This window comes from Eurypyga helias, unplaced genomic scaffold, assembly GCF_000690775.1.
Source record: "Eurypyga helias isolate BGI_N326 unplaced genomic scaffold, ASM69077v1 scaffold32718, whole genome shotgun sequence".
Lineage (NCBI taxonomy): Eukaryota > Metazoa > Chordata > Aves > Eurypygiformes > Eurypygidae > Eurypyga > Eurypyga helias.
The window spans coordinates 2,363-13,353 of NW_010269409.1; the positions used below are offsets into that span (position 1 = coordinate 2,363).

General features: G+C 49.1%; 2 protein-coding genes across 2 annotated transcripts; one reads left to right on the forward strand and one right to left on the reverse strand.

The window, feature by feature from the left end:
* The first annotated feature begins 1,647 nt into the window (after window positions 1-1,647).
* Window positions 1,648-5,453, forward strand: PSMC3 (proteasome (prosome, macropain) 26S subunit, ATPase, 3). The gene is made up of 10 exons (XM_010158102.1): window positions 1,648-1,772; window positions 2,514-2,618; window positions 2,713-2,775; window positions 3,225-3,362; window positions 3,490-3,633; window positions 3,839-3,987; window positions 4,471-4,567; window positions 4,716-4,861; window positions 5,038-5,119; window positions 5,242-5,453. Exons 1-10 carry the CDS (start codon window positions 1,650-1,652, stop codon window positions 5,350-5,352), a joined length of 1,158 nt encoding a protein of 385 aa, XP_010156404.1. The 5' UTR covers window positions 1,648-1,649; the 3' UTR covers window positions 5,353-5,453.
* A 1,513-nt stretch (window positions 5,454-6,966) lies between these two features.
* LOC104514424 (transmembrane protein 178B-like) lies at window positions 6,967-10,746 on the reverse strand (the record flags this gene model as incomplete). Its single annotated transcript, XM_010158103.1, has 3 exons — window positions 6,967-7,519; window positions 9,262-9,399; window positions 10,633-10,746. Coding segments are annotated over 3 exons (497 nt in total), but the record flags the coding sequence as incomplete, so codon positions are not given.
* Window positions 10,747-10,991: the final 245 nt, after the last annotated feature.

The following is a 10,991-nucleotide window of genomic DNA, read 5'->3' on the forward strand; positions in this document are numbered from 1 at the left end:
CCACCAGCACCCCCAAGTCCTTCCTGGCAGGGCTGTTCTCAATCCCTTCATCTCCCAGCCTGTACTGATACCAAGGGTTGCCCCAACCCATGTGCAGGATCCTGGACTTGGCCTTGCAGAACCTCATGACGTTCACACAGGCCCACTTTTCAAGCTTGTCCGGGTCCCTTTGGATGGCATCCTGTCCCTCGGGGTTGTCATCCACAGCACACAGCTTGGTGTTGCCTGCAGACTTGCTGAGGGTGCACTTGATTCCACCGTCTTATGTCACCGACGGGGAAATGAAACAGTACTGGTCCTAGTATGGACTCCCGAGGGACCCCACTTGTCCCTGATCTCCATCCAGACACTGAGCTGTTGACCACAGTAGCAGCAAAAGCCTCAGAGAAGTTAAAATCATATAAAGATGTAGGAATTTGAGCTTTCTGTCATGCTACTAGTCTATGTTTGGTTTATTTCTTCTTTTCCTATAGAAAAGTCCTATTTACATCGACACCTAGGCCAAAGTTAGTTCAAACCATAAATTACTGGTCATAAATACAAAAAAAGGAGAGGTTCTGCAGGGTTTTGAAGATGACCTTGTCACTGTGAGGCCAGTCAGACAGCGGAACAGGTTGTTCCAGGGAAATTGTGTAGTCTCCATCCTTGGAAGTTTTCAAGATTCAGTTGGGCAGAGCCCTGAGCGACCCAGTGAGAGCCCAGAGCTGACCCCGCTTTGGGCCGGGGATTGAGCTAGAGACCCCCTGAGGTCCCTCTCAGCCTGAGTTATCCTGCGAATTCCACTGCTCTCCAAAGGACCTGGGTATCTTTGTGGGGAACAAGTACCGGATATTCCTCCAGTGTTTACTTTTAAGGAGAGCAAGAAGTCATTTTCCCCCCGAGAGGCAGTTGATAGGTTTGTTTCTCATGTGCAGGTCTCGAGATGTGTGGAACAGAAGAGCTTCATAGAAATGTCACTTCTCTTTGTCCCACTGGAAGCAGTGGCGGTACATCTCTCTGCAGAGGTGCTGCTGGTCCCACTGCTCTCAGCAGACACAAGCCTCAGTTCTGTCACTCCCTGTGTGTACGCTTTCAGTTCACTTCGTTTCTGTACTGTGACACGCTCACTTTAGGGGTTTTCCTGGCTGTTCCTATGCTGCTGCCTGTCATGGCTTTGGTGTTCCAGCATGCAGTCCTTCTTTAAACGCAGCAAAACATAACTTTGACAGTGGCATGTGTATACGGATGCACACAGATATGCACGTGTGTGTGGGTGTGTGTGTCTGGCCACCTGTGGATCTGTACGTTAGAAATAGAAACCAAAGCACTGTTGCCTTATCTCGGTCATACTCTTATCTCGGCCGTAGTGCCACCCTGTATGCCGATGCACTGATGAGACTAAGGTTATCCAGTGGCACTGGGAAGAAATTAATTAGGGGTATTGATGAGTTGGAGACCAGAATGGACTGCGTAGACTTGATTCCTAACCAATTTTGGCTAATTTGCTGGCTTTTCCTCTTTTTGTATTACATTTCCCTTTATATCCACTGTTTCCTCAGACTTAGGTTTTTTTGTAACTGCTTTACTTCTGGAATAATATATGGATTTTATCTTGCCTTAGTCTCCTGATATTATTCCTCTCTCTCTCTTCTGTATACTGATTCCAGATCATGAAGAGTGAAGTACTGAGAGTGACCCATGAGCTTCAGGCCATGAAAGACAAGATCAAAGAGAACAGTGAGAAGATCAAAGTGAACAAAACCCTGCCATACCTCGTCTCTAACGTGATTGAGGTGAGAGCGGTGCGAGAAGTGTGTGCAGGGAGAAGGGCAGGGCAGCTCATCAGGAGTTTGAGACATGGTGGATTCTCAAACTGCTGATGCTCCTGGAGCCAGGACTTTCAGGTTCTTCTGTTGGGCTTGTGTGTGACCTGGAAGTGCAGATTACTTGCTTGTCTGGGTGGTTCCTTAGGTGTTGGTTACAGTTCAACCGTACCTAACACAGCCACAGAGGGTGGTGCAGCTTCGATTTGTGCAGGCTTGGGCATGTGAGATGGGGTACCTGCTTCGTGAAACCTGTGACACAGCGAATTAAAAGTGGGGGCTCTGTCACTACCTCACTTTTTAGTAATTCAGTAGTTTTGCTGATAGGCCAAAAGATGCTGATAGTTTTCTGTGTGGGTTTTTTTTGTTTGTTTGTTTTAAAAAGAGGTTGGCTTGTACTAGTGTTTTAAAACTTAATGAACTTAAGGCTTAATGTGAGCTGCTGCAATGGGAGGAGAAATCAGTGCTATTGCCTACTGCTCTGTTCTGAACTGTGTATAGTGTCTTGCTGTGTGCTGTTGTGGGCTGCTTCACAAGGAAAGGAAGCAATTCATTTTTTAGGAGGCCTTTAATGCTTTCGGGATTGTATTGCTGATGGATGATGGGAAGGTTTTTTTTTTCTCCTGCTGCATGTTAATTGAGAAACGTTACTCCTGGGTCATCCTGCTAGGCTGGTTACGTTGTCATGAAATCTCTCACTCTGGTTTTTAGCTGCTGGACGTTGACCCCAATGACCAGGAGGAGGATGGAGCAAACATTGACCTGGATTCCCAGAGAAAGGGCAAGTGTGCTGTGATCAAGACCTCTACCCGCCAGGTAAGGCCTGTGTGCCCAGCTGGATGTGAGGGGTGCAGAAAAGGACCTTCACCTCCTACAGCTGGTTTGGCTTACTTCGATTTTTTCCCTCCAGACGTATTTCCTGCCTGTTATTGGGTTGGTTGATGCTGAGAAGTTGAAGCCTGGAGACCTAGTGGTGAGTGATGCTGTTGTGACTTAGATGCGATGTTGGGCAGAAAACTGCATATGCCTTGCCCTTCAGGAAGGAGAAAGACCTGTCTGGATTTCTCCAAGACCATTTCTGTACTAAAATTTTCATAAAAAGGTATTATGGGTTCAGTCATATTTGTAGTATAGAACAGTAGTTTGGAGGGTGTGTTCTTTATACATACAATTAGGTGCTGAAAATTTAGATACCACCTGGTGAGCTTTCTAAAGCCGGTCTTTTGTGTCATAAGTAAATTGGACCCCTCTGTTTTTAAAACGTGCTAGGTTAGCTGTGGCGTTGTCCGCTGTGCCAACCTGTGGTTATGGGATCAATGCCAGTTCCTGCATCCTTGCGGCCTCATGAATCATCCTTGATCCCGTGTCTGTTAATTGTTATCTTGAAGGGCCTGTAAAAGTGAAGGACTTTTGTGTTTACAGGGGGTGAACAAAGACTCTTACTTGATCCTGGAGACCCTGCCTACTGAATATGATTCACGGGTGAAAGCCATGGAGGTGGATGAGAGACCCACAGAGCAGTACAGTGACATCGGGGGGCTGGATAAACAGATCCAAGAGGTGATAACTTCATGTTGAGTTTCCGGTGTGACCGCAGACAAAAGTCTTTGAACTTCAACTTAAAGCAGACAGCCTGGATCCGTGGAGGAGAATGTGTTTATGTATTAATATTCTTCTTTTGCTGTAGCTTGTGGAGGCCATTGTCCTGCCAATGAATCATAAGGAGAAATTTGAAAACTTGGGTATACAGCCTCCCAAAGGAGTCCTTATGTACGGGCCTCCAGGAACAGGGAAGACGCTTTTAGCTCGAGCATGTGCTGCCCAGACCAAGGTAAAAGGAACCTTTGGAAGCGTGTGCTGCTGTAGAATAGCACCCGAAAAAAGAATAAGAACTCCTTCAGGGAGGAGAGGGGTCAAACCTGTGTTACAAAGGCTGGGATTTTCTTTTGTGTTTGCTTGCTTGTTAAGGGCTTCTTGTAGTACTCGGAAGCGGCCCCGTTGAGAAACAAAGCATAGGATTCTCTTTCACTTCCCAGGCTACGTTCCTGAAGCTTGCGGGTCCGCAGCTTGTGCAGATGTTCATTGGCGATGGAGCGAAGCTGGTGCGTGATGCTTTCGCTCTAGCCAAGGAAAAGGCTCCTTCCATCATCTTTATTGACGAGCTGGATGCCATTGGCACTAAAAGGTGAGGTGTAGGCCATGTTGTAAAGCCCTTGGGAGCTACCTAGCAGCCCCCTTTGCCTGTGTGTGAGGGAAGCTTGGCTTAAAGCGCGGCCTGTTCCGAAACAGTGTAAAGCCAGACACAGGTAGGTAGCAGTCGCCACAATCCTTGGGCTCCCAAGCAGAATTCATGAGACGTGGGATCTATCTGATGGTCTCCTGCTGTATGAAACTGCTGTGTGATAACCCCATCAGGCACATGGAGATGTTTACCCTCATTTACTGCTTGGGCCTGGACAGCATTAGCCCCGTTCAGCTCTAAGGATGGAATGAGACGACGCTGCTGCTGACCGTTATTCTAGTTGTGGTCCTCATCAAGGCAGGATTTCCTGTAGGAAGGAGGAATTTGGAAAGTGTGAACTGCAGTCATTCTGTCTTTTTGAGTGATTAAAAGCAGGGGCAGGGTGGCCAGGTTCACGCTGACCGTTCACCCTTGTTTTCTCCTCAGGTTTGACAGTGAGAAGGCCGGTGATCGGGAGGTGCAGAGGACCATGCTGGAGCTGCTCAATCAACTGGATGGTTTCCAGCCCAACACACAAGTCAAGGTTGGGATCTAGCAGAGACTGCTACTGAGGTCCAGGGCGCCCTAGCAGGGGATGGAAAACATTGTCCAGGGAAGAAGCTTGGTGGATCCTTGGGGAGGAGAGACCTGTCCACCAGGTGCCTCATACTGACAACCTTGCTTCTACCTAGGTGATCGCTGCGACCAACCGCGTTGATATCTTGGACCCAGCTTTGCTCCGCTCTGGACGATTAGATCGCAAGATTGAGTTCCCGATGCCTAACGAGGAGGCCAGAGCCAGAATTATGCAGATCCATTCACGCAAAATGAATGTCAGGTATGGAAGAGGCATGGCCTTTGGGGGCTTTGTCACTCATGACGCGATCTCAGGGCTCTGGAGTGGTAGGTACTGTGTTCTGTTGAGAGCTCACAGTTGAGTTTTAAGGAAGCTTTTTCTATTCGGTACATGTTCTCAGCCTTTTTTCTTTTTTCCTCCTCTCCTGCTCCTATCAGCCCTGACGTAAACTATGAGGAGCTGGCTCGCTGCACGGACGATTTCAACGGAGCCCAGTGCAAGGCTGTGTGTGTTGAAGCGGTAAGTGTTGCTCTACAGCAGCCAGCACGGGCAGGAGGGAGATGGGAAAGCTAGCGTGGAGTAAGTACGCTCAGCTGATGCTGGGCTCGCGTGCCCTCTCTAAATACTGTCTCGTTGGGCAGGGGATGATTGCCCTCCGCCGTGGAGCTACAGAGCTCACCCATGAGGACTACATGGAAGGAATCCTGGAGGTTCAGGCAAAGAAAAAAGCCAATCTGCAGTACTACGCCTGATCTCTGCCCGCTCAAGGTTGTGGCAGAGGACAGGACTAGACTGGACTGTACCACTTACTTTGTTTGGAAAAAATAAAGCATTTTTTCCCTCTAAAACCAAATCCTTGATGTGTTGGGGCTGTCGCCCTTGCTCGGTGGTTCCACACCCACAAAAGGGAAGGTGAGAACCTCCTGTCCACGGTGCCCATCATGCTGCCTTTGGAGCTTCCTCCTTCTAGAACTGGATTCAGTCCTGCTCTGCTCCTTCTGGAAGAGGACCAACAGGTTATACTGCAGTAAATGTACCTTGAAATGGATGAACTGCAGCTCAGACAGCATCCCCCGTTTTGACCTGTGCAGCCAGTGGACAGACTGTACAGCTTTGGTAGCCTCTTTCCAACTAACACTCGTTTTGCAAGGGAGAAGTGACCACAATTCACACATGGAACGATGTTTTACCATTGTCATTTAAACAACTCTGGAAGCTTTAGCCCCATTGCTGACCCGTATAGAAAGGATTCAGATTTCATTCACTGAGCAAGTCTTTCGGTACTTTTAATGCCAGTTGAGAATTACAACTTCCATTTAAAAATTACACTTTTCATAAATACACCGACTTTAGCATTAAGTATCTTACATGCCACTGTATTGTATTTTAAATACAATGTAAACATCTCCAAATGCTGGCCATCTCATCTTTACCTGTGCAGTTTTTGGACACTTGGGAGAGGGGCGGGGAGGTGAGGGAAGAAAGAACAGATGAATGAAAGAAAACTGCACCCCCCGAGTACTTGGGCTGATGTTCCTGAGTTAGCCATACTACCTGCACTGGTTCCAAGGTCCTTACCACTCCTTTTGGAGCGGGGAGCTTGTGCCAGCGGAGTGCGTGGTGTTCTTGACACGCTGTGCTCGGGGGGGGGCATGTGACACGGGAAAGGGGTGAGCGGTGAAGTGAGCAGAAAGCCACGCGTTCCTGAGGAAAACACACTGCGGTTCCTTTGGACGTTAACAGGAGAGGGGGTTGTACGTCTGCTGCTCTAGCAGTACTGCGGGGAGATTTGCTCATCTCCTTCCACAGAACAGGAGTGGCACCCACAGGTGTGTTGGGGGGTGAGAGCTGATCCCCGCAGCTCAAAGGATGACCTACTTTCAGAACCATACCCTGGCCTCTAGCGGAACAGTTACAAGCTGCGTGTTGCATACAACTCCCCGTTAAAACAAGGGTGTGCTCGTTAGCCGCGTGAGTAACCTTACCTGTGTAAGAAGCTGAGGAAAACTTTCCCCTCCTTTCCTAAAGGCAGTAAGAGGGTTTTTGAGAGTCTTGCTGCACGGTTACAGCCGGCTCCTTTTGGAAACGACTGTAGTAGTGAGTAAATAGCTGTGGAATAGCACAGATTTCTGATTTAAATGAATTAATACTAAGAATGGGCTAATTCTTTGGCCTAAACCTTGGCTTAGATCAAGGTTCTTTAGGGAAATAATGGCCTCAGCCAACACTAGACGCTCCTGTTGCAAAAGTGTTCAAGCCAACTTCACGTAGCTCCTTGCCCTAATTTTGGGTCTGAATTCCACAGACCTGCAGCAATAGAGTTGGTGCGTAAACATCCCTTACAACTGGACAATAACAGGACCATGGAGGTACAGTTCAAAAAACAGCACAAAAAAAGACACAGCCTTGGACTCAATCCCTTGTAAACAGAAGAAAAACAAATCGAAAGAACCGTCCCCCTTAAACCATCGATGAGCAAACCGCCAATAATTCAAACCTGGAGTTCCTTGCAATGTCTGTGTCCGCGACTGGAGGCTGCAGCGGCGCCCACAGGCTGGTATTTCCACAGCTCTGGCCCAGCTCTCCACACGCTGACATGCCACCTCTTCCCGGTGTCAACCCACAGCTCTGCCCAGGCTGCGCTTTCCAGAGTCTCTCCTCTCTCCCTCCGAGGTCACACGGCCCCGTTTTCTTGTCTGGGTTTTTGTACGGACGCCCGCGAAGTGTTGAGTGACGGGGCCAATGTGCAGAGGAACCCAGCCAGCAGGGTGAGGCCCAGGCCCCCCCAGGCACAGAACATGGACCAGCCATAGCCATGACTGATGTCCTCTGGCAGCCCGTAGACGTAGCGAGGATAGCGAGATAACTCGAAATTGATCCCGGCTACGCACGTGCAGAGTGAGATGATGCAGCACGTACCTGCAGGAGAAAAGCAAGAGGGTTCTACACTGCCCTCAGAGAGGTTAGTTATGCTGGGGTTTGCACTAGGTATTTTCAGTCATGAATATTCAAAATCAAGAATTACCCTTTTTTTTAATTAGTCCTACCAGTCACTTTTCTTACAAGGTGGGGGGAGGGGAAAAAAAGGCAAAATACGTATGACTACAGGATACCCCTCTTCACAAATAACCAACATCACCTCAGCTCCCTCTGTTGCTATTTCAGACTCCGTAGTTCATCCTCAAGACTCCTGAGACTACATTTATCCCCAGAGCCTAATGTCATCAGGTTCCAGCCAGTACTTGGGCAGTGTCCCCTCTGGAGGGTAGACAGCTGAAGCCCGGGGCTGCAAAGTGCGGCACTGCTTGGGTGTCTCCCAGGAACGTCCAGCCTCCTGCCAGCTGTAGCCGAGGCCCATAGAGAGTGCCCAGGTTTTTGTCATCTGCTACACATTCAGGAAGCACCTCTACAGAGGAACAAAAAAGCCAAGGAAACGTGATAGGTGAGGCCCTCAGTCTGTCTAATCCACACTAGTTCACCAGACTCGGGGGGTGAGGTGATCATTTCAGTCTCTCCAGCTCTGGATCTGTGCCTGAACACTAATGACAGCTCTTGCTGCTGACAGCATGCCCATCACGGTACGTGCAGAAGCACTCAAAGGGGACCCAGGCCACTTGCAATACTTGACTCTCTCACTGCTGCAGAATGAGAATGTTCCCAAAGGAAACCGCAGCTAAGCAGCACGTAAGATGATCAAGGACAGCACAAGGCTAACTTCAGCTTCCCTAGCTTCACGCCGTGTCAGCAGAGTGGTTTTCTCTGCAGGTCCCCAAAACCAGTCCTTGATAAGGCTCATTTATAGCAAAGGAAGATTCCACCCCCACCCCCCAAAACCAGTGTCACACCTACTTGATGCAGCTGCTGTTATGTCACCAAGTTCCTCGTTGGCAGCCATTACGGGTGCTGACACTGGGCCTCTAGGGTGGCAGTTCTGGCTCTGAAGTAGAGCCTCACTTTTCAAAATTGAAAGTTGCCTATTAACTGCTTGGAATCTAAGAGTCCCCGTCCTTGAAGCATCTCAGTAGCTCAGCCTTTTGGTGCTTTTTTTGCTACTGTGGCCCTTTCAAATAAAGACAAAACACTGCCTGGTTTCGAGCTGAACAAAGTTCAGAAAATAACCTTGGCCACGCAGAAGGTCTGTTCCCCATCAGGAGGAACAGATGGCTCAGTCCTGGCAAGCACTGGGCTCATGGCCTTACCACTGGGCCGATGTTCTCCAGGCTTGGCTGGGTCTGGACTTCATGGTTACCCAAAGACGGGAACATCTCTGAGGGGCAGAAAGGTGCTCTACATTATTATTTCTGTCTGTTCGTACAATTCCCTGGGGAAGAGTGAGCTGTCTGACAGGAGCCACAGGCTCCACACACACTCGGAGCAGGCAAAAGGACTGTGCTCACAGCCCCTGTGGCTACACACCAGCTCTCCAGAGCAGAAGGTTTGTGTACACACAGCGGGGCCTACTCAGAAACACGCAAACCCATGCATGCAAGCACAGGTCCTGCCCAGAGCTGGAAGCGGTAACTCTGTGCTGTGCTGACGGTTTGCTGCGCTAAGGAACTGCTTTGCGTGTTTGCTGTGGGCTGACTTTACTTTCACGAGCACCTCCCCAGCCAGCAATGCTGACTGTGGTGACTTCAGGAGTAGAAGCAAAAGGCTCTCACCTCCCATTAGGAAGAGCAGCCCAGCCACGTACTGCATGAGCTCCTGCTGTTTGCAGCAGCCCAGCACACCAATGATCCACCCAAACAGGATGATGGAGACGGCCATGCCAATGAAGCCAGCTGTCATCCTCCGCAGATCTGAGGAAAGAGAGAGGAGAAAAGCAAGAAAGAAAACATGAAGATGGTGGCACCAAGACAGGACAGCCAGAGAAGCATCCAGAAAGATTTACATTTGCTGGTTCTAAACTTCATACTTTGCCGATGGACGACTCCTCCTGCAGTTTCTTTGAGGCAGATAGTTTGCCCAACACTGAAACTAAGAGGATCCAGCTAACTCGCCTCCCTTCTGCTGGGCACTGTACGACTAGAGAGCGTTTCTGCCATGATCAAGGGGAATACTGGCCAAATACTGTCCCCCAGCCTGGCAGAGCAGGGGTGCATTACTAATATTTACAAATTGTTGCCAAATTCGTACTGTGAGGGCTTTTTGGGTTTTTTTGGCGGTGTGTTTCTTTGGGATGGAGTAGGTGGGTGTCTGCTGAAAAGAGAAATAAAAAGTGAGAGGGGGCACTGAAGGGAAGTAAAGGACTAGTGCATGGAAGGCAGGTAGTATGAACTGAAAAGTGGAATACTGGGAGGACAGAAGCAGACAGCAGATCAACACGGTATGATGGGAACAACTCCAGTAACAAGCTCTATAAAGAAAAGCTTGGGGACCAGTGATATGAATGGCACTTTGTCATCCGTAGTACAAGTGCTGTTCTTGTCTCCTCCTAGTTCAGTCTCCAGCTGGAGTTCCTCAGCACTGAGGCTCACATGACAGGGGCTAAACAGAATCATGTGAGGCAACAGAACCAGAAAACAAACAGAGAGAAGCAGGAGCAGAAAAAAACTTTTTTAAATCATTCTCAATGACAGGCTACAGGTCAGTCACCTGTGTGCGAAGGACTTGGGCATGAGGCAGCTGGTGGGCCAGGAGCTGGTAACAGGAGGTTGCAAAGACAAACTGAGATGTTCCCTAAAAGAGCTGGTTGCCAGGGAGCTGCACTGGTGTGTGCACACAGGAAAATGCAACAAGGTCTATACAGACTATACTGTGATGCAGAACCTTTGCTGTAAGCCAGCTAGGAATTGTTTGTCCCCGGATCTGGAGTACGATTACACCTTGCAACACACTACACACGTGCCTGTATTCCTGAATTCACTGCTTAAGCCCCTCCAATTCTCATGCCCCTTCCAATTACCCTGTCAGCTGCTTGCCCTTCCTCACCAACAAATACATGTTTACACTCAGAGCTCCAGGTGACTCGGAGCCCTCACTTGCCATTGCATTACGGCATTAAGTAATCCCAACAGCCTCGGGTTACTTACGGAGCGCGTGCCACTCATCCTGCCGGATGGTGTTTGTGATGTTGATGGGTAAGTTGCGAGGCAGAGAGCTGGAGGTGTAGTGGTACTTCACAGCAGTGCAGCGCTGAATAACTCCTGCAAGACAGACACCGGCATGAAACAGCATGAGACCCCTGTGCCCTGCCCGTGCTGCTGAGCGGGCAGGCCCAGCAGAGCTCACACAGGGGAAGCCTTAGTGCAGTAACAGAGCAAATGTAACCAAAGGAAGAGCTTTTCCTTCAAAGCCTTTGGGGATCAGGAGGGAAGGAGGCTTACTAGAATCATAGAATCATAGAATGGTTTGGGTTGGAAGGGACCTTAAAGATCATCTAGTTCCAACC

Excerpts from the sequence above, each read along its gene's own strand:
- PSMC3 (XM_010158102.1), top strand. The coding sequence starts at position 1,650 with ATGAAGAGTGAAGTACTGAGAGTGACCCATGAGCTTCAGGCCATGAAA. Across the intron at positions 4,862-5,037 it reads TCACGCAAAATGAATGTCAG|CCCTGACGTAAACTATGAGG; the intron begins GTATGGAAGAGG and ends TGCTCCTATCAG. Across the intron at positions 5,120-5,241 it reads AGGCTGTGTGTGTTGAAGCG|GGGATGATTGCCCTCCGCCG; the intron begins GTAAGTGTTGCT and ends CTCGTTGGGCAG.